Below are 23,258 nucleotides of genomic sequence, written 5' to 3'. Positions count from 1 at the left end.
GTCGAATGAAAAGCGCCCAAATTTGGACTCACACTGAAACAATATGTTACTTTATTGAAAATTATACATGAGACCTTTAAGCCGAGAGCGTTTTTGGAAAATCCGGTTACAAAAACTGAGCGGGTTCCGTGTACGAACATTTCTGTACAAACTTGGTGAGATGAAGCAAGTAACTTTGGGGACACTGATTGTCTGCCAGACGGAGGTGGCTTCTGCATGTTCTAATGCACTAAAGATCTTGCTTTGCCTATTTTTGGACAGAAGGCCACTTAAGACACCCATCCTTTCCTCCCCTGCTTGTACTGCAGACCGCTCATAGTTTGTGGAAAGGAAAAAAGAGGCATATGTAAAACGCACAATGCTGCCGAACGAATTGGAATGTAATTTCTGGAGTAAAAAGATGGACCATTAGTGATCAGTTTTGTAACTCTACTTTGCTATTGTGGCAAAAGTTGTTTTGTGTTTTTGCTTTGAAACATATGGGACATTTTCAGTACACAGTGCAAAAGAAAGCTTTTTATCAGGGCACAACAGCACCAATATATAAAAGTCTTTCCAATTCCTGTTTCATTCATGGCATATAAAATGAACTTCAGCTAAAATTGAACAGCCTTCTGCAATTATGCTTTTTAGATTTTTCTATTCTTAAGTGACAACAATTAAAATTGCAGAGTTCACCCCATGCCGTGTCCTCCGTCATTACTGAGCGCATTTACAAGGTATGTAACCCATTTAACAAATGTAATAGGCAGTGCAGTAAACAAAAATTATGATTATGCTCAAATGCAAAACTTTTATTGATTTTCAATCATTGTGATTTATGTCTGTAGTACTGATAGGGTGACTTGGCCCCTCTCTCTGTGTTATCTCTTAACTCCAGCTCCTTGGTTATTCAGCTAATTAAAATGCTATTTAATATTACTTAGTGCTAAGTCAAACGAGATTTCGATTGCCCTTTTAGTTTTCATTTAGTGAGCCAGTTAACAAATAATTACATTTGCTTTCAAGATAACAGCCTCTCTCCAATGATCAGTGTTCTCAATCTTCATTACCTTTGCTTCAGAGACCAAATGACTGAATTACCATTGAGGTCATACAGAAAATCCATTAGCACAAGGCTCTAATTCTTTGCTTGAGAACATAAGCAAACGTCATAACAAGGTGCCATTGACTTCATAAATAATTCAGCGTTCATTTTTGGGTTTTTAGACAATCCAACCTCTAGGATGGAGTGCGTATGAAAAATAATGTGAATTATTTTAGTGCTGCAGTGTGAACATTGATAATTCTGAACACTTTAACACATTTTTGTAACGTGCAAGATATGTTACTGCGTTATATGGACAAAAACCAGAACAGATCAGTTTTCTCAGCTGCCATGAATTTATACAGATTATCAAAGTGCCCAAGTTTGACTTGAAACAATTAAACAGTAGATAACATTATGTGTTTAAATCTTGAATAGGGTAAAACAACAACAAAACGAACACTCCCTACCACCTTACAATACACGTTACTCTGCAAAGCTTTCAGGACATAAAGCCCACACTGAGCTCTTCATCTCAGAGCAGAGGTCCTGATCTGAGATCAGGATTTGCAAGTACATCACCAGAAACACAGCCGAAACCCAACCCAACGCTGCAACTTCGAAATGATTCATGTATACAGCTCTGTTAGACACTGTGACAGCTGGATTATGCTAGACCAACCTAGCTAAACGGGCGCCCGGCCTTCCAACATGAGCATATCCACTACGGAGGGGCGCAGCAAGCCTCCTTCCATTCCCGAGCCGGCCCGACGATTTATGGACCGGGGCTTTCCTCTGGGCTGGGGCATCGCCTATTTTGTCCGGCTGCACGCGGACATGCGATCGTATATCTGGATGCGTGTTTATCCTCTTCGAGACAACGGAGTCATCAGTCACCTCTGTCTGAGGCTAATTTAGAGGAGACCTTTTAAATGTTCCACCCTGGCTTGCCACCATTCATCAAAGCAGGGGCGCCATTCATGCCCCACGCCAACGCTGATTACCAATCATCCGTCCAACTACACGGGCCCACACCGCATACAAGAGATGCAGGCGACCTATTTATGAGATCAGTGCAATAGTCACAGTCCAGAGTCACAGAACTACCAGAAAAAAAAACAAAAAAGCCCACAGTCACCTGGACAGAAACAAACATGAAGCTGGCCATGTTTCTTTACCTTATGATGGTGTCTGTACAAAACAGTGTCCATAAGTCAACTATGGCACATATGAAGAAGATTTCAAAGCATGGTTTCAAATTCTTAATTTAACTTGATTATCTACACTTAGGCAAGAAGTGACATATGCTGTGAGATAACATGTTTACTCAAACAATAATAATAGCCATCAAGAATCAGCTAGGTGTCTGGAATTATCTCCATTTTCTCAAAGAAAACTACTGAAGAATGTAACGCATTAGGCTTTTTCCACCGAAAGCCCTCGTGTCAACAGCAGCCTGGCTGTTCTTCGGTAAAAGCTGGCTCAAACAACGGTTGTCCAGTGTGTATTTCCAGGACACGGTACACAAGGCAGAGCCTGACACTATAAACAATTTATTTTGGAGTTGAAAAGTGAGAGAGATGAATGGATTTAATTCCATGGCCTGAACTTCGGTTTCTTGCTGGCTCCACATTCTTCCTGCGGAGAAGAAACGGGATGACCAACACTTACCCCTCCGAGAGGCCAGCCCCGATGCCCCCTACCCCTACAGGGAAAAAAAATGAAAACATCTGCAAGGACTCCCACCCTCTTTCCCAGAGGTACTGTTCATATTTACTCATTCTCTGAAAGACTGGAGCATTCACAGCTTTCTTGTGCCTCAGCAGAAGTTAAGCGATCGTGACACTTCATTTTATATGAACATAAAGCTTAATGTCAGGCGAGAGGATATGCAGAAAAGATATTTTACACAGGACCAGTTGTGGTACCTCACAAGGCAACATGTCTGGCAAACATTTGGAAAGTATTTCAGTGTTCTCAGCTGCTCTTCATAGTTGTTTTTTTACTGAGGAACCCATGGTAGATAGAAACATCTGAGAGAACAAAAACATAGAGATAGTGATCAGAGAACAGTGTTACAGTGTTACAGGGAGAAGATGTGTGGCACTGTTCTGATTTATCACCTTGGAGATCGAACACCTCCAATTGTCTCTGCAGAACAGAGTTTATTCCAGGTCGGTCTCACGTGGTCTCAGCCCCTCTGCCCATTCTTCTTACGTGTGCAAGAGATTCTTCCCTTCGCCCTCTTAGCAAAATCCCAAGTCAAGGCTTGGTGGTTTATTGTGGTTTTCTTCCAAAGTGCCAGAATATAAATCCGCAGTCCCCAGAGAATCTTATCACATGAAGTCATGAAACACCTGTTACAAAAAAAGTGTCATTTTCGTTTGGTAATCAATGCCAGTATATCTTCTCCCACACACAGAATGTTTTGTCTGTTTTATTCCCCCCCACCTCCTTTCAAGTATTGGTGAGTCATTGGCACTGTCTCGATGATTGTTCATTTCCATTATGTCCTTGTTTGAGTGTGTCTTGGTCCCCCGGCTAGGAGGAGAACACGGTGCCGCTGTCGGCGCGGCCGTAGAGGTCAGCGAGCCTCTTGAAGCGGGGCCCCCAGTCGCTCAGGTAATCATAGTTCTGCTCCGAGTCTGAGCTGAGAGACTCGAGCGAGCTGAGTGACTCGGCTACCGAGCCGCTGCCCTCAAATGCGTATGTCTGCAGTGAGTCGTAGGGTGGTGCGGACGCGTCCACATCCGCCTCCTTCAGCCGCTCCCATATAAACTCGCGGAAGACACCACTGTCCGGGGCGATCCTGTACGCTGGGGGGCGCGACAGATAGAGGGTGGGCACCTCGGGCGTGACGTCCCGCCGGGCCTTGCCGTCGCGGGCCACGTTGAGGTTGCGCAGGGCGACCATGTCGAAAGCCTCGGTGTCCTCCTCGCCACCACCCTCGTCGTCATAGCGCACGATGTTCTCGCGCACATCGCGGTCCTCGTCCAGGATCAGGGGCTCCTTCTTCCTCCGCCGTACGGTCACGATCAACAGCACCAGCACTGCGCACAAGCAAAAGAGAAGAGCCATTCGAGAAGAGCTATGATGCAGAACAGCCCAGAGAGAACAGCTACTACACAGAGCCACTCCACGTTTATCACATGTGCCTGGCTAAACTGTCGGTAAACGCAAGTCAGCCAAAGCGATTCAAAAGAACAGACACAATTCCCACAGAATTTAATGAATGTTATTAAAAATGTCAAGTTAAATTAGTCATAGTCATAATTGAAAAACGCAACATTAAGAAAATTAACAAAATAATAACAAACATGCAAATTTGTTAATTTTTATTCATCTCTAATCATTCTTTCCAGAAATACACAACCTATAAAAAAAGGTACCAATTTTTAAAAATACTGTTATGTTCAGTATAACATTCTCCATCTTGCCAATGTTAGAAGACAGAATAGCAACCTTTCAACTACTGGACCTTTTAAAAACAAATGTCACCTCAGCGATGGCGGCATATTTACTTGAGATATAGCAAGAGTCTGTAAGTCCAGAATACCCCAAAGCTCAGGGGAGATACCATCTCTGCTCTATTTATGACACTGCACCAAAACACTTCGCTATTCTTCTAGGCACCTTAAAAGCAATGCTTTATCCCCCAAGCTTTAGAATTTCATGTTCCCTACATAAGTTGACTTGTATTGTCCACGCAGGTACATTTGTCTTATCAGTATATCCATCAGAGTTTGGTCAGGAGAGAGTGCCTTTAAGAGCTCAGCCGACAGATCTGCAGGGAGGGGTGGTTTATCACGGATGGTGCAGGAAAGACTGTTAAGGACTTCAAGTCTTTACATTTAATTACTATCCTGTATGCTTTAGATGACAAGAGAAAACTGAACACCGAAGACAACTGACAAGTGAATACACACACACACACATCCACACACACACACATCCACTGACATGCACACATGCATGCACAAACACAAATAATAGACAAATAGACAACCCACCCTCCCATTGACACTAGGCCAGTTTTCCTGGAAAATTGCTTGTGCGAACATTTGGCCATTGCAAGCTCACACACACACACACACACACACACACACACACACACACACACACACACACACACACACACACACACACACACACACACACACACACACACACACACACACACACACACACTTCTCCTGCTCAATGTTAGACATTTAAGCCCATGCTGGCCCTTGTGTGTCCTCAGTTTCAGGAGCTGTCATGTTTGTGTGTAGTTAAACCAGTGGCCATAAACGCACAGGCGCATGAGCACAGAGATTTAAAGCCGGAAATGTGCTGGGAATGCGCGACCCGGACGGGTTAACCCCGCACTCCGCTGCTCCCCCACTAACGGCTTAGCACTAAGTCCTGCTTTATATACCCATCAGATGCCTACTGTATCCTCAATAGGAGGCCGGATTATACATCAATTGCAAACCATCACCCTGGCCCCGAAAGCAAGGGTCACACCCGCCATCCTCCATGCTAAACAATGATCATTGATAATATCGCCACGCTATAAAAACGAACCATACTGTATCTGTGTGATTACGATGAAAGACTATGTTATGTTACGGGGGAAGACGAAAACATATGTTCGCGATTCCTTTTAAAGGTTGTCCATACACATGCAGTAGACATAAAGCATGTAAAAAACAGGTATGGTAAATTACAAGCATGGCTATGATGGGATTCTCTCAACATAATGGCTGTGGATGGTTCACCCTGCACACTAGGGAATGTGAGAAATCACAGCGCAGATGCAAAGGCGTGCCTTCCTGCAGGGCCAGCGAGTATCCTCTCTATGGGGCTTTCTGTCCAAGGCCCACAGATAGCACAGGGACACAATAAATTTGGCTGCCTGGCTGCCTGACATCTGAGCACAGCAGAGATGAGAGGAACAGAGATGGAGATAGAGAGAGAGAGAGAGAGAGAGAGAGAGAGAGAAAGAGAAAGAGAGGGAGGGAGGGAGAGAGAGAGCACTAGCAATCATTGCTAAAAAATGATTACGTTGTCACAACATTACACCCCCTGAGAGACAGTGGATGACAACATATTCACTTCTACTCCATCAGTCAGATCTAATATATGAAATACCTTATTGCACAATGCCATATGGCTGTTGTTAATTCTACCACTAATATTGTTTTATTGCTTCATCTATACAGTATACAGAATATACTGTACTAGCTACAGTTATGGCAATACATTTATGTTGAACTGAACAGAAATTGAATGAGTGTGAATGAGAGAGAGAGAGAGAGAGAGAGAGAGAGAGAGAGAGAGAGAGAGAGAGAAACAAAGACAGACAGAGAGGGAGAAAGAGATGTGAAAGGGGAAGGCTAAGGAGAAAGAGAGGAACAGTTTGTATGTGTGGGTGGAGAAAGGAGTAAACATCCACTGCTCCATGCACTGGTGTGCCGTGGAGAGCGTGAAATCTGGCACCACAGCCTTATACTTCACCTGTGGGCATGGTACGGATTCCAAGGGCCAGACAGGCTGATTGAGGGGGAGACTGGCTTTGGGAAGCGGTCACACAGGCACGGGAACCTGCACTGCACCAACGCTCACTGGGCGGGTGGGGGGTGGGGGTTGCAGCGGTGCGGGGTGGAGGGGCTAGTTGGTTGAAGATCAAAACGTCTGGCTCTATGCAAAAAGAGCAACTCTGTTTCTTGGGTATGTGAGGAATTGCTCCGTTAAATGCATTGGATTATGATAAACCTCAGTGTATTTACAAAGCATGCTGCTTTACAAAGATGTCTGCTGGTTTTTTGGGGTTTTTTTTTTTTGCTCACAGGGACTAACAGTCAGAATCTGATGTCAGTTTATCACTCTTGCACTCAGATGCTTTGTGAATACCAAGAGGTTCATTGTGTTTCTGTGGTTCACCTGGCAGAAATAATGGGTGCAATTCCCAGGGAGCGTACATACTGTCACACTGATGAACAGGGTTGGGTCGTAACAAAATACACGTAACAGCGTTACGTGATCAGGAGCAAAAAAAAAGCAACTGTTCCCCATTTCAGGTACAGAAGAAAGGCAGTAATTAGATTAGCGGTACATTTTAAAAACGGGGTAATATCACATCTTAAACATCACATTCTCCTTTCTTTTCTTTCTTCCCTTTTTTAAAGGGTTCCCAAGACTCTTGTCACGCGACATCAGCATCAATGTCGAATGTAGCCTGCTTTTACTTAAAGCTTTAAAATATGTGCCATGCGCCGCGTTCCTACCCTGCGTGTATTTTGGGGCTTTTATTTCCTTCGTGACTGGAAACAGACATGTGTTTTGGAGATCTTTCCGGTGCTATTCATGCATTTTTTTGTTTTCATTAACACGTGCTGCACTCTTAGAGGTAATTGCTATTTTGTTTGTGATTATGAGACTTGTTTCATGTGAATGCAAGATTTGTTTAGCATGAACACGTGGCTTTTTAAGGTTAACACAAGAGTTTGATCGTATGTGATTTGTTTAACATGACTTTATACACCTTAAATAAGATATTTTTATTCATTTTCTTTTGTGTTTAGACACAGATTACTGAAATTTAAACAGCTAGTAACCGATGTAAATTTTTTCTTATGTCCTGCAATTGTTATCAGTTTAACTCGTGCCATAATCCAAAAGTAAGAGAAATTACCGATTACTTTAATTTAATATACAATAATTACCCTTTGGTATAGGATTACTATATTTTGAAATAGGTAATCTGTAATCTGTACTAGAATCCATTTTTAACATAACCATGCCAACCCTGCTTATAAATATGTAAATGGTTCTGGCTAAGAGCATCTGCCAAATGTAAATGTAAAATAAGAATGTCCATAGCTTCTGCAGCTGTAGATATGATGGGCAGAAGTTTGTAAGGTTCCTGTGAAGAACCTCCACGAAGTGTTCAACCAATCAAAGCCTCAGACGGAACAACGAATCAAAGCAAAAAAAAGGTATTAGATGAGGACACCATACAATTTCTTATTACTCCCAACTTTTGCATTCAAACAGTCAATAACCTGGGAGTTCCTCAAAGTATCAAGTCTCTTACAGTAAAAGAGAAGCTGGACCCTCCCCTTTCCGTAAACCCGTTTAAATAAAATGAAAACCCGCACCCCATCAATGTGCATTACTTCACTTAAAGGACCGGGAAATTAAGAAAAAAAAGAAAGATAGAGGAGGGAGGGAAAAAATGCTTCCACCACAAACCAGTCTTCCGGACACGTGTTTGACGCTGCTGTCATGCGAATATGTGCATGTTATATAGACGTTATGCAGAGGCTGTCCAGCCGCTGACCACCCCCCACTTAAAGCCCCCATTCACCCAGGCAGCACTGCTGCAGTTTTGACACAAGATGGATGTTTCGGGGGAGAGCAACGGATCAATTTAACATTATCCCCAATTTAGGGTAATTGGATCGAGAAAACAATCCATCATGGCGAATCAATTAAACAACAAGTGGGAAATATATATATATATATATTTTTGCAGGGAGCCCCCTTCTCATCGACCTCTTCAGAATTAGGCTTCATGGGGAGATTATGTGCTGTTATTCTTCTTCTGTGCGCGTGACAGCCAGATCGTGGCTGCTGTTGCCCGTCGGGCAGCGCCCGCTAGTGGAGATGAGTGGGAAGATCAGGGCCCAGTAGGGCCCGGTCTCCCTCGGCACATTTACATGGCCAAGCTGCTGGTAGCCACGGAAACGGTAGTTCCTGCAGTTCCCACAGCTTCAGTAGGTATGCAAGTGAGCACTATATGATCAGCAGAGCAGGCGTTGGCAGGGAGGCTGTTGGTGGCATCGGTGGGGAGCTGATAAGAGGCAGAGCTAGAGGAATATGGAACACCCCAGAGTGGGCGTGGTCAGGCTGAAGAGAAAGGGTGAGATCATTCATGCCCGGAGGCCCTGTGGCTGGGAGTGGCCCAGAGCACCTAGGGGGTAACTTCTCTGCTCCTCTACACCAGGCTGTAGGGTAACAAGGCAGAAGGGGGGCCGGCTCCGTCTGCCAGCACACACTTGTTGTTTTTAACTGCAATCCAGTTTTTCATTTGAAATTAAAAGGTCTTTTTCCTTTTTGAATTTTTTTGAATCAAAAATACAGCACTTGACCTGACTCAAATGCCACAGCTTATGTAATTAATTGTGTATTTAATTTCATAACACATTATGTAAATCCTGGTATGGAAAAGTATGTTATCGGATTTGGATGTGCCATATTAATGAAAATGTGTTTTAATTCCCCTCTCCCCTGTGTCCTTGGGAGTTGCTAAATTATAGGATGGGTTTGCACCAAATGGATGTTGTGCAGATGACTAACAAAACTGACGGTGGGCATAGGACTTGTTGATTCATTATTCACAAACAAAAGGCAGGACAAAAGGGCTATTCTTCCCCGTGCCTCATCTAAGCTCCCGAACACACAAACCCACTCACTCGCACACACATACACACACACACACACACACACACACACACACACACACACACACACACACACACACACACACACACACACACACACACACACACACACACACACACACCATCCTCCCTCCTCCTCTTTAACCATGAATGAGTTGCCCCGGGCTGGGTTTTCTTAGCCTAAAATAACCGCACAGCTCAGCCATAGCAAAGCAGTGGTCTAATCCTGCTGTTTCGAGAGGGAGAGACTTTTCCAGGAGTTTGGCTCTCCCGTAGACTTTAACACCGAGCAGGACAACAAAGTGCCAAAACAGCCCTATTGCCCCATGAGCCACTAGCTGCTGCAGCAAAAACAGGCGCAGGGACTAGGTCACGGAATTTAATGCTCCGGATATAACGAGGAAAGGGCTGCAAATGAATGCAGCAGTCAAAAGAGACACAGGAAGCGGGAGACTGCCGGAGCGAGGGGTTCGGGAAGGGACGGCAGCTCTTGTCAGCTTCTGTCATTCTTAATTAGGGAGCACTCGCTCTACAGGAGGAGCCGCGTTGTGTGCAGGGGCGAAAGAGCTCCTCCTGTCTCTGCCTTTCTGTCCCGCCATGAGGAAAGGAAAAATAAATAAAAAAATAAATGCAATCACACTGCAATCTGTTGACTGATTGCACCCTTCTGAGAGACTATTTAAGCTTCGGCGTTTCAAATGATAAGAGAGATCCATGGAGGGTAGGACCCGGGGAGGGAAGGCGGTGGGAGACTGTAATGGGCAAGAACAAACTTGAAACAATGATGCTGCTGAATAATAATTTACTATAAAACTTGGGCTTATTTTTTTTTAATCTGCCTTGAAAGGTGCTCTTCATGTTTCTTCTTCCTGCTGCACCTCAATATCAAGTGTTCAATGGGAGACCAGGAAACGGGGCACGGGTCAAATCAGAGTGCCATCTCTACTGTCTCCTCATGAACAGGATGCATAGTGCGTGTCCTAGTTATTAAAGAGCCTTGATCAGACACAAAGGAATAGGAAGGCGAGGCTTCCACCACCGCTCTCCTGTCGAGAGAGCCCACCCACAGCTAGCCCGGACTCCGATGCAGGCCATCAATGCCATAATCAGGAAATCAATCCTACCATCAGCGCCATATTCACTTTCTCTCTCCGGAGTTCTCAGGTCAACAAATCAACGCAAAGTCAACCAATCAGAGCCTCTGAATAGAGCGTATTGGAAGGAGAGACACTCGTCGAACAATCAGCCAATGAAGGCACAAATACACTAATCAGGCACGTCAGTATGAACTCAGGAGATGGAAAACAAGCCAATCTGGTGGAGAAGACCCTGAGACAGGCCCTGTCCTTCCCAGCAAACAGCTTCCACACTATCTAACTGAGCTATCTCAGTCCAGTCATGTGACAAGAGTGTCACCATAGTAGCAATCAGTCAGAACTAATGGATCTAACATAGTTTTGTAACTGACAAATGTTATTTGTTTGTAAAATTGCATTTTATCCAAAAGCCAATTAACAGCATTTTTTTTTTTTTTTTTAATTTGATTTGCTGTTAATCAAGGAAATGATTAAGGGAGGCACAAACATGCAAGCCAAACAGCATGATAACATCCTCATGGTCTTATTGATGTTCCATTTGTTTTGCATCGATAAGCTGACATGGAGCTGAAACTGAAAGGTGTACAAAACATGTTACATAAGTGACTAGCAACAGCCCCCACTATCCCACCCAAGCTTCTAATGCACTCTGAAGAAAGAACACAATTGGTGACGATGATGACGATGGAGATGATGATGATGATGATGACGGTGACAATAATTGATGCTGGTGGTGATAATGACAGGGATAAGGACAATGACAAGCTCTTACCGAGAAGGGTGAGGATGCAGGCAAGAATGGCCATTAGGGCTCCGGTGCTGAGTCCAGCCGACAGCAGGAAGGCCTCAGTCCCACAGGCCTGCGGGGTGCCGTCCTGGTCACAGTCGCACACGCGTATGGACAGGGTGTTTGTGCTGCTGAGAGCCGGGCTCCCGCTGTCCACTATGAGCACAGGCAGGCGGTATGTGGCCTGCTCTCGCCTCTGAAAACCTCCCCGCTTGGTCAGGACAGACGCCGTGTTGTCTGGAGAGGAAAGATGAAGAGTGGGAGAAGAGAAGAGAATAGAAGAGAAGAAGGGAGGAGATATTACAGTTAAATATAACTACTAAAGTAGGTCAGGAATGGTCAGCTATAGCCTACATGGGGATATCCAGAGAGATTTCGCATGCATGTTTAAATGTGTTCAGGAAGACAAGACCCCAAATTGTGAAGTGTTGCTACCTTTGTTGTCGCGGAGGGTGAAATTATGGTTTCCCGCAGCTTCCGTGCTCAAAGAGAAGAAGAAGCGATGGCCACTTGGGGGCGCATCTTTGTCCACTGCACTTATGGTCTCGATCACCTGAGAAATCCACACCCGTTAACTGCCGCTACACACCAACAGAGCAAATGGCAAAAGTAAAATTCAGCTTCCAATAGTTAAGTGGTTTTATTTTGATCTGGTGTCAAGGGTTCACTATTTAGAGTGTGCACCTCGTAACTGAGTGAGAAATTCAATTTTAGGCCTTCAGTTTGATGGTGACGCCTGGGCAACAGGGCCAAATATGAAATAGAGTCCTAAACCAAATCCAAACAATGGTCAAGCAAGTCAATACTCTTACACAGCACCCCGGGATTTAGCCAAGCAGAGGATCCATCCTGGGCAAAGAAGACATGTTGCGTTTTGACAATGATCAGGCAGTGAGATAAGAACTCTCCCTCGCCGCGGACAAACCGCCGTGGCCTCATCCGCAGGTTTGGCCTGGGTTAAACACTGAGTACCCAGCTCTCTCCATGGGTCAGGCCGCAGTCAGCGGCTGCAAGCAGACTCATCCGCTGTTACTCACCGTACGGAGTCACGATCAGGAAGAAAGTGTCCGAAGCTTTCATCCACTTAGGGGCATCCTTTCATCCCCTATCCCCTGCATTAACTGATTATTTGGCAGGGGAACCAATGACAGGTTTATCTCTTAATCTGTAAATACTTTTGAACCATAAAACCATTAAAACCATTACTTTCCCCACTAAGTACTTCATGCTGTTCAGGATGTTCTAATACTAAGCTCCAGATCATACCAACAATTTAGCGGATGGAGTACAAATATTCTTCTGGGTAACGCAGTGAAGTTGACTGCTCATGAAAGGATTTGCAACACAGACCCTCCCCCTTTTGGAGGAATACTGCCAGAAATCTCTATCGGACGATCCGGTCTTCCCTTGCCAAGGAAGCTCCTTCTTGATAAGTCTACAATGATCTGTTCTGAAGTCACTTACTGAGGTTACAGGAAATACAGACCTGGCCCCAAAGGCTGTTCTATTAGGGACACCTCTCTTATTGGTGCCTTGAAAAATTTTACAATTACACTTAGGAACCTGTTTGTTGCCATGCACAATTTGATAGCCATCTGTTCATGATTGGTCAATTTCAGGCCACTGTAGATATTTGACCAGTGTCACCATGGCAATGGCATTGTAGAGGTAGTGTTGCTGTATTTTTATGCGCCACTGTCAGTCTGGTGGTGAATGCAATATTAAATGTGCACTCACACACACACACACACACACACACACACACACACACACACACACACACACACACACACACACACACACACACACACACACACAGCCAACAGCAATCTTGCAGCCAACACCAATCTTGCAGTCAAAAACTTGAGACTGGCTAATACATTTTGTGACAATAGATGGCCAATAGCGTCTACCTACTGTACAATGCATTTCTACGAAATAAATGTTCCTAATAAAGTTAGCAGCAAGCATACACTCACAGCAGCAACGATCATAAATCTATTATGGCATCTTGCTTGGAGCACTACATGCACAAGAGGAAATATAGGTGACCTAGTCTTCTCAACTCAGCATGGAGCAGTTGCTGGAGGGGGTAGGGGCTGTCTGCAGTGCCAGCTAAGCCCCACCGTGAACGAGGAGGGGAAATATTTTAGTCCATGCCGTGCCAATCAGGCAGCGGTGGAGGTCACAGCCCGTCTGGAACACACGCCTGGCAGGCCGCTAGGGGACCCGGGGATCCGTTCCGAAGAGAAACCGCTAAGGCGCTCGGCGTTCAGTCAGTCCGGCTAAATCGCACGCGGGTGGATTAATCCATGCCGAATCAGCGGCCGATTGTCGCCTTGACTCACACGAGGCCATTCATACGAGCCCCGTTAAATGAGAGAATTGACACGGGCCACTCTTAAGTGCGGTCCGAGGAGACGGGGCTAAGCGGCGCCAGCCAGAAACGGAGGGAGAAGACGAGCGCCTGGCGCGACCCCATTAGAGGCGCCCGTGGCGCTGGGGGCCTGGGGAGTTTTTCTTTACAACCAGCCATCTGTTTTAGTCCGCAGCGAGCGCCGCCTTCTCTGTGTCACAGACGCTCCGCGAGGGGCGATGGGGAAAAATAAATCTGTCGGGTTTGATAAGAGGGAAGCAGGTAGCGCTGGCAGCAGTACGCAACACCTCCTCCGCAGCTCGGCGGAGCTCATTGGAATTCAAGGGCTTCGCGCGTAAGCTGTTTCCGAGTGGCGGGGCCCTAGATGGGGCAGGCCTATCGCGTCTGGTGCAGAAATGCGTGGCTGACGTGTATCACAGGAGCGATGAAGAAATTGCGCCCAGAGGCTGCCTGGGATGGCATCCATGCCGTCCGCATTCTGAGTGCGTGATATGATAATACAAGTGAGCGTGATTGTCAGGATTTGTATATCGTATTTCCTCTCTGCGTAGTTGCTGCAATGCTTTACATGAAAATATTAAAAAGTCCTGCTATTGGGGCAACAAGTAAAAAGGTCATATGAGTAACTGTGCAGAAAGGAAGATGTGGTTATCAGTCTCATGGTTATATAGAAGCCTGGAGCCTTTAATATCAGTCTTCCAAATTCAGAGAAGGGTTTCCACTGCTGTGAGCAGTGAAAATGGAAACTGTAATAAGGGTCTAATCTCTAACAGGAAACATGACTTATCAAAAGTGTCTTTGACTCTCGCCGAGCGATGGTAGCGTGGTCAAAGAGCCTGCGGTGGGGCTGTGGGCTGGGGGTGACCGGGTCGCGTATGACTGCGGCTCTTGGCTCAGCAGAGAGGGGAGTGTCCAGGCACTCTGCCAGGGCCCCAGACACCGGGCAAAGTCAATTGCCTCTTAATATGACAGCAATATGGGAAAGTGGAAAGGGTTGGGTGGGTCTGGGTGGGTCTGGGTGGGCCAGAGAGGCACAGGAAGAGCTTTTTGCTAATGCTTCTCTCCGGCGAAGATGGCGCACTAGTTCTGGCGACAGGCAGGCACACGGGGCCTAATTGCTGGGGGCCACAAACAATGATCTTCCCATGGGGAGCTGCCGAGCTCCATCTCCTGCACCCCTGCAGGGCTCCTCTTCTCCTGCTTAAAAGCTCCGACGGGAGAGATGAGTGTTTTTTATACTGTCTATACAGCCATTCCACTGGTCTCCAAATCACTCAGACTCAATCAGGCTGTTTTCTGACAGATGCCGCTGTTCGATCCCAGATCTCTCCCGGGCAACGGCGCGGGACCTGCTGCCAGAGCTTGCCCACATCCAGCCTTTATTGTGCATTCTCATAAGAGCTCGTGCCGTGTGGGCTCTTCTGCAGGGTTGGAGGCCACTTCAGATGCCACGCCACAGACGTCCGGCGCCTCCGGCATTTGCATGAGCAAAAGTCTTACCCTATCAGAGGCCGGCTGCGCTCGCGGAGCCTCCAGCAGAGGTTTGTATCACTCTCAGTTGGACTGAGCCATTCTGTCGACTTATACAGCCTACTACAGAAATATCCAGTAACGCGGTCATTAATGACTCTCAAGCAGGCAAATGCCCTAATAAGATTACGGCATTGAATGTGTCTGTATCGAAGCCTCCTGCTTCCACTGAATGGTCAGTATGAAGGAGAAGAGAAAAAGTAGCATGCTGCCCTTTGCCTTGGCCACCATAGCGAGGTCTATCTCTGGTTACTCTGTGCCACACTCCCTCAACAAACCAATTTCATGCCACCCAACTGCATTTGCATGGCCATAAAGCTGTTTCCATGCCAGTACGCAGTGCTTTGATCCCCCGATTAGAGAGACCTGCCATGAAAATCTGCACTGAAGCCTCTTGTTTTCCTGACACTTCAGCCCAGCTGGGTCCTCTGCTTTCTCAGCTGGCTGGGGGTCAAGACCCCCTCTTGGATGCCACTCTGCATCAGTGAACGCTGTAACAGACGTATTTCCACTCAGTAAAGGGAGCACAATTTCACCCAACACGTTTACACCTGTCACACATGGCAAGGAATTGTTGGATTTGCATTTAAGACCTTTTGTACATATATATGATAATACTCATTCATATTCACTGAGTACTAGGTTAAACTTTAGCTGTAAAAGTGGCTGATTAATCTGACTGTGTTGCTTTATCTAGCTAGGTTGCTATCATCAGTATCCTGAGCAGTTTAGCTGGGAGAAGGTACTGTTCTTTAGAAACCTAAGGAAAAACAATATGTATTTGTTGTGCTTTGAAACTAGACTTTTTGGCTCAATATCCATTGCTTTGAAATTGTCTGCTTTTGGACGCACTTCTGTCAAAAGTTAGGTAACATACTTTCTTACAGGAGCCAGTGGTCCAGTGCAACACCAAGAAACATCAGTGAGGTTAATTTAGCAAGTTAGCCATCATTAACCACACATTCTCCAGATATTTTAATTCAGGTTCAAGCCTGAGACAATGAGAAAAATACTATGAGAAAAACACAATGACATGAAAATAGCATTGCTGACACAATGACAGATAGACAGTAAAACTGGAAATAATCTGAGAATAATGGCTACCCTGGTGTCAAAAAACAAAGGACGGACTCTAAAGGAAAAAATACAATAATTTAGTAGTGACAGCTAGCTAGCAAACCACCAATATAATTTACCTGTTCAGCCACAAACAAAAGCTGACTAAGCATCCCTCTGTGACCCCTTCAGCTCATGGAGCTGTTGTGTCCTCTGAACAGCCAAGCCAGTGTTTATTCTGGTCAAAGCTTGAGCTTTGATGCTCTTCCATTTCGCTTGCTGGCTCTCATAATTTCTACATTTCTTTGCTTTGACCACGGTTGAAGCCACAGAGGATGACCGGGTTCGTTGCTCTGACGTGCCCACCATTGGCGATATCTCCTTCCAGTCCTTGACTTTCAGTGTTGTACAGATCAGCCACGCCCCCACTAACTTTACTCAGCCAATCAGCCTAGCCAGTGAGCCAGACCTTTTTCAGCCCGTGCATGTGACATTAAAATGTCTGGCGTGGCCTGAACAACTCCCGACATCTCTGCTTTTCAAATGAATATTTCATGCTTCACAGGGTGACTCGCAGCTTCAGGTTTTTAGAAGATATTTTCTTCTCGAGTCAGTAATGTGACGTCTTTCAATATTAATAAACAGATTTTACATAGTGCAGCTTTAAAGCATGTAGTTCAGGAGAACGTTTTGGCTTGTCTGACCAGCGTGTCTGCCAAAAGAAAAAGATCCAGTCAGGTTCTTTGTTGTTTTTTATGCTTACACAACCTCCCAAGGTCCCAAACTGCCAATCAAACAAGACTTAAGGGCTAATTATGTACGTTTGGAGTATGAGGTTTATTCTCTTTGCATTCGTTTATCCCCCTTACCAATTTGTTTTATTCATCAAGCATGAACTCTTCATGAACTGTTGCACTTTGGAAAGGACAGTGCCACTTTTGCTTTCTTTACATCAGTGAACATGCATGTGGGAAGACGCAAAGCAGTGGACTGTCTGCATCTGAAAATGTCACTGATACGAGAGAGAGTGTTGTGGCCCGGAGGCACTCGCTAATGATGCGAGCAGTTGTTTTGCTCTGGCAAGGTCGAGTTTCGCTCCGAGTTTTGCTCGCCAAGCAGCGTGGTGGAGAGGCGGTGGAGTACCTGGCCTGGGCCGACACTCTCACACAGGAACGTCTCGTATTCTATAGCGAAGACTGGTGCGTTGTCGTTCACATCCATCACCGTGATGAGAGTCACCCCTTTTCCCACCTGCGTCGGATCCACTGGAAGAGAGACGGAGTGAGTTAGCATGCACCCGAGGAAAGTCCCAGTCAGGCCTCCCAGATCTCCCAATTATACCTCCAAGACCTCCCAGTTAGCCTTCCCAGACCTCCCAGTAAGCTTAGCACAACATGTCTCGCTGTGATCCTGGATCTAACGCATCTTTGGATCTTCTGGTGTAAGAACCTCTGGTTCAATACGACTTACTGTTGCTCAAAGACAAAACAAATATAGAAGTCCCAAGGTTTACAATTACATATCTGAAGGGATTTAACAAAAAGTCCACACAATCTGTTTTAGACATGTTCTAGAAGCCCATCTTTTTGGATGAGGTGCTTGGAAAGATGTAAATATCAGGTGTGGGTGTCGATGTGACTGAGGGGATACTGCATTATTTATGGGTTTAGAGTCAGGCATGTTCCTTTTTTTCCAGGCTCAGTGACTTTAAGGCAGCAGCAACAGATATGAGGCTGGACCACACCGCACCGCTGCAAACCAACAGCACTAGACTCTCATGTGACTCGGACATTATCGAGAAGGAAAAAAAGACTGAATGAAGATTAAGGAAAATGAAAGAAGGTGCTTCGATTCTCGCCTGTTTGCTGGGCCCACAGGGCTAATTCGCGCTGCATATCAAGGTCGCCTTTGCTACATTGGCAACGTATATGAGGAAATTGTTGGACACGATTATTTATGCAACAGTTGGCAAACAGCAAATTAATAAGCCGCATGGGGGTTTGCCACCTATCCTTTTTTTTTTGTAAGCGTATAACGCAGCTATGAGTGTGGTGCTCCTCACAACACAAGCCAAACCCGAACACCTGTGGAGGGCAAACAGCGCTTAGTCAACCAGAAGAGACGCAGCTGGTAGAAATTGCAGAATGCACTGTGCCAATCCTCGGCAACTTCAAGCACAAGCGACAACACTGATTAATAAGAATGAGTCTGTGTGTGTGTGTGTGCATGATTTTCTGTGTGAATATGTGGCTGTGTGTTTGCTCCTCAAACTACACAGATATTTATTAGCTCGACGATATATCCCTGAAAATGTTATATATAAATTAATCCACCATGGACTACTGGAATACTTCAGCGAAAAAACACAAGTTCATCTTAAAAGGATAAAGCTTGCAAGTGACAGCTAGCAAGTGACATCATGAGAAGTAAACACTATCTGTTAGTTTTCACTCACTGTTAGCCACACGAAAAGAATGTCTCCTTTAAATGAGCCTTTGTTCCAGTTATCAGCAGGCCTTTATCTGTGACCCACACAATGGCGCACAGAAGGTGAGCATGGTCCCAAGCCAAAGGAATCAATGGCTGTCCTAAATAAATGTGCCTCGTAGGTGTCAGCCACTAAGTGCCCTGTAGGTGTGAGCCTCTAAGTGCCCTGTAGGTGTGAGGCTCTGTGAGCGCTGACTCACTGCTGCTGGAGTTTCATTGAAACATGTGATTTATTGCACACGCCTGGCTGGCTCTCGAGCGGTGCGCACCCACAGCAGGACCCAGGCCGACCCGACGTCCGGACACTGTGCGCTGCGTGTTTCGTGGCTGGCGCCAATCCGAGACGGCAAGGGGGAAATAAAAACAATTGCGAACTCCGTCCCCTAACCCTACCCGCACGAAGATCTTGAGAAAAATAGGCATGGACTGCATCCATGGTTGGAGATAGAGTGGCAACATCTGCCTCCGAGACCTCTGCACCTGGACGATGGAGAGGAAAAAATAGCCCGCAGTTACAGCTCATTCATCTATTTGTTTGACCTCATAAACCAGTGGTTCTAAATCGTGGTCCTGGAGTTCTATTGCCCTGCACAGTTTAACATTTTCATTGCTCTAATATGCATACAATGTGTTTAATAGAGTTCAGCTCAGGAAGGGCTTACTAATTGGCTGATTAGTTGAACCTCATGTGGTGTGTGGAGTCAGGGGAACCAGAGAACTCTGCAGAGCAGATGTAGCCCAAGACCAGGGCTGAGAAACACTGCTATGAAGGATCATTTCCCACCACAGTTTGCACACCTCAGTCTGCTTCCGATGGCTGGCACTGGACCATGCTGATATCACCCATGCTGCCAGCAGTGCTGTGGGTGAAGTGCTAGGCCTTTTTGGTTGGGGGTCTAGTGGTGCATGCAGGTTTGCACTTCCGTGTGCACAGCTGGGCAGAGGCAGGGCTGGCCTGAAGCCTGTGGGCCCCACCGCCCATGGCGGTTTATAGGCTACAGCCGTGAGTCCAAAAAAAAATGGCACAGGCTGAAGGATCCACACCTCCGTCCCGGCCGGCCTGGACACTGGCCACTGGACCGGATATCTGGGTGTTCACCCGCAGTTACCGCAGGAGCTCTGTGTACTTGCCCAGAGACAGATGCCTGACTACACCACTGCCGTTCTCTTATATGAGCCCTTTGTGCCAGTGGCATGGACACTGGCCATTGTAGATGACCAGTGCTATACAGGAGTCTACCAGTAGTCACCAATATGATGAGCTGTAACAAGTGCAATAAGCTGAAATGATATAATGGACAACATATGCTGTAGCTGGGAAATTTTAAAAAATGTTTTAGAATGTAAGAATCCAATATCACAAATCCTGTGTGCTATCTAATGTCATTAACATGCCACTGCAAAATAAAGACAAATGGATCCAAAACTTTTTTTTTCAACCTCTCTTTTTCCCTCCCTTTCTTTTTCCCTCTCAATCCCTCAAACAGATAAAAGAGGACGGACATTTCAATCTTCCACGCCAAGGTCCATTTGAGAAAGCTTAGATGTATCTGACAAAGATCGATGGATGATGAACTGGCACACTCCGGTTAAACATGTCCACATCACAGGCTCAGGAGGAGCTGGCCGGCTTCGGACGTCCCTGCTGCAGAACACCTGCTACACGGCACTAGCACATGCAGATTCGAGATTTTCAGGGAGAGGGTCGGTGAGAGAGGCGGTGAGGTGTACACGCCAGCAGCATACGGTCTGAAATATTGATTACTTCAGCTCTGAGCCAGCTGTTGGGCCAGTCTAAGCCCGCTAGCCTCATGATAATGATATTCATTGGGAAATTGCTCGGGAGGCTTAAATTCTTATCTCTTATTACAGTATGCGGGATTTCATTCTAATAGAATTTGGGATTGTGGCGAGTGAAACCCAGCTGCTGAAAGTCCCATGTCGTGATGGGACACGAAAAATTATTCATCTGCCAGAAAATGAAATACCTCTCTGCTATTCGAAGGTCTCAATTATGAAGGATGTAAGAAAGGAAAAAAAAACGGTGTAGTAATTCCAGACGCAGACCTTGTTGGAGAAGGAAAGAGCACGTATTTGCAACAGGCGTGTCCTTTCTGTATGAAGCAAAACAGGCTCTTCGGTCCTACAGAGATAAACCCACGCAGGAGAGGTTCACTCACAGCTTTCCACAGCGAGGATGGTGATGTTGTGCACAGCATTGAGCTCTCGATCCAGGGGCTTGGCCGTGCTGATGACCCCAGTCGACGCCTCAATGTTGAAGAAGCGCTCCAGGTCGGTGTTGCGGTCTATCGAGTATCTGTGGATGGACGTTCAGAGGAGCAAACTCAGCAGGAGGCGACCTCTCGAGCCGTTCAGCAGAACGTAATCGCTTGTGACGGATGTGGCGCCGAGCTGTTATTTTTAACGGCAGTGTTGCATCAACATCAACACTTTCCCCATTTTGCAGAACAAATCAGAATAATTTCGTGCTTGCCCATGTCACCCAAACACAGTTAGCTGGGAACATTAATCTTGAAGTACAAGCGTCAAGCGTGGAGCTCATTTAGGCAGACGGAGTTCTATAATTAACACTCTGATACACTTCTGTATTAGCTCCACATGACAGGATTAATAACCGTGGCAATCAATTCTCTTTATGCTCTCTCAATCTGCAATATCAAAGCTAATCAATGTAATTCAAAAATGCTGAAGGAGGAAATAAGAAAAAAATGATGTTGTAATTAACAATAACGCAATGCAAGGAAAAAAATGCACTTGCTGGTGAATGCCGCCTGTGCGTATGCGTGGCAAATGGGTGGGTCTCACCATGCCAGCCTACCTGATGGGGCTGTTGCTGGAGTCGGGGTCCAGGGCGGATACTGTGCCAACGACGGTGCCCACTTTGGCCGCCTCCGAGACCGCCATCCTGCTGAGCGGCGCCACGAACACGGGTGGCTCGTCCACATTGTCCACGGCCAGCCGCACCATCGCCGTGTCACTGAACGGCCCATGAGCCCGGAAGCGCGGGTCAGTGTTTCTGTTGGACGCCTCGATTTTTAGGGCGTAGCTCGTCTTGGTCTCAAAGTCGAGACTCTGAGGTCAGGTCAAAGAAGGAGGGAAAGAAGAATGAGAAAGAGGAACACCCAGTCAGTGAACTGTACAGTTGAGTCATTTTGGGGTAACCAATAAGTAAAGAGAGAAAGTGAAATTCAAAACATCGACACAACTGACAGAAAGAGAAGTGCCTGAAAACTGCATCAGAATCCTGAAAACTGCATCAGAATCCTGTCTTGAAAACTGGCCAATAAGAGAACTAGCGTAATGACCTCATGATCTGCTGCTCCTCCCCCAGCTCACATTTAACCAGACTACTGATCATGAGAGGACAGCACCAAAGCTTTGTCAATTGTAAGAGAGAGACATGCTGTTCCAAAAATGTCTTTCGGAACAGCTTCTCTAAAAGTCGTTTATCACACCTGTCTGTTTTGAAAAAGAGTCACTGGCACCACCTTTCAATGTGAAAATTCCCCGCTAGACAAGTTGAGACAGCGGTGGTAGCAGTACATATTCCACTCCGGTTTTAGTCGAGCACGGAGCAAGTGACTTTAACAACAGCTCAAAGGCACCGGCGGGTATCTTATCTGGGACTTGGTCTGGAGATTTCAAAAGCAGCTGGATCTGTAGCCTCGGATTACCGCCTGTAGATTATCTGCATGTGCGATCTCGCTTGCCACCCTAATTCTGCCATTAGCTCGAATGTCCTTCGCATGCACAACCACGCCAGCTCATTCGCAGCGGTGCCAATAAAAGTCATTAAAGGGTTTAATGCACAGTGGAAAAACGATGCCCTTAGAGGTGGCAGCTCAAGTGTTAGCCATGAATTCACAGTCTTAGCACAACACTTCTCCATGTGGTTACATGATTGGCCTTGACCAGGGGGGCTGGAAGGAATCCCCTACATGGCAGCACTTTGACCTACCTTCTGTAGAATTATCACCCCTTCTTGGGTGTCTCTGTCTGGCTCCACCCTGAACACCCCAAGGCCGTCCCCTTCTATAATTCTATACTCCATCTCAGCGTTGGGTCCTACATCTGAGTCCAGGGCCTTTATCTTGGCCACCACCGAGGCCACAGGCAGAGACTCGGACACAGGAAACTGATAGGATTCTGCAAGGAACCCAGCAGACGTGCGCGTACATACACACACACACACACACACACGCACGCACGCACGCACACACACGCACGCACGCACGCATGTGCACACACACACACAGACACGAACACAAACACACAGAAATTATTGATGTTATTTCTCTTTTTCTCTTATCACCTGGCCACTGTGCCTGGTTAGTTCTTGCTACGGATCTGCCCCCACCATGACGCATGAACCACTCTACCAAGCTAACTGCCTAGAAACACTCTCATTTGCTCTACACACAACCACGTT

General features: G+C 46.1%; 1 protein-coding gene across 4 annotated transcripts in view; it reads right to left on the bottom strand.

The window, feature by feature from the left end:
* cdh7a (cadherin 7a) overlaps positions 1–23,258 on the bottom strand; it is a 47,460-nt gene continuing 24,202 nt past the window's right edge. Inside the window, exons 6-13 of one of the 4 annotated variants that reach the window (XR_003410056.3) lie at positions 22,788–22,975; positions 21,648–21,901; positions 20,989–21,125; positions 17,465–17,586; positions 11,794–11,911; positions 11,344–11,595; positions 3,151–4,077; positions 1–3,060 (exon numbers count right to left, since the gene is read on the bottom strand). Coding sequence is in view for 2 of the 4 variants with exons in the window: in XM_027001275.3 (XP_026857076.2) it covers positions 3,569–4,077; positions 11,344–11,595; positions 11,794–11,911; positions 17,465–17,586; positions 20,989–21,125; positions 21,648–21,901; positions 22,788–22,975 (1,580 nt within the window). In the remaining 2 variants the exon portion in view is untranslated. Of the gene's footprint in view, positions 4,078–11,343; positions 11,596–11,793; positions 11,940–17,464; positions 17,587–20,988; positions 21,126–21,647; positions 21,902–22,787; positions 22,976–23,258 lie in introns of those variants that run through there. The other 3 variants (XR_003410057.3, XM_027001275.3, XM_081723380.1) reach the window with 3 other exon arrangements.

This window comes from Electrophorus electricus, chromosome 11 (genome assembly GCF_041902795.1).
Source record: "Electrophorus electricus isolate QZ-2024a chromosome 11, ASM4190279v1, whole genome shotgun sequence".
NCBI classification, from domain to species: Eukaryota; Metazoa; Chordata; class Actinopteri; order Gymnotiformes; family Gymnotidae; genus Electrophorus; species Electrophorus electricus.
Note: the sequence above shows the minus strand (reverse complement) of the source record. Positions and strands in the feature narration are given on the sequence as shown.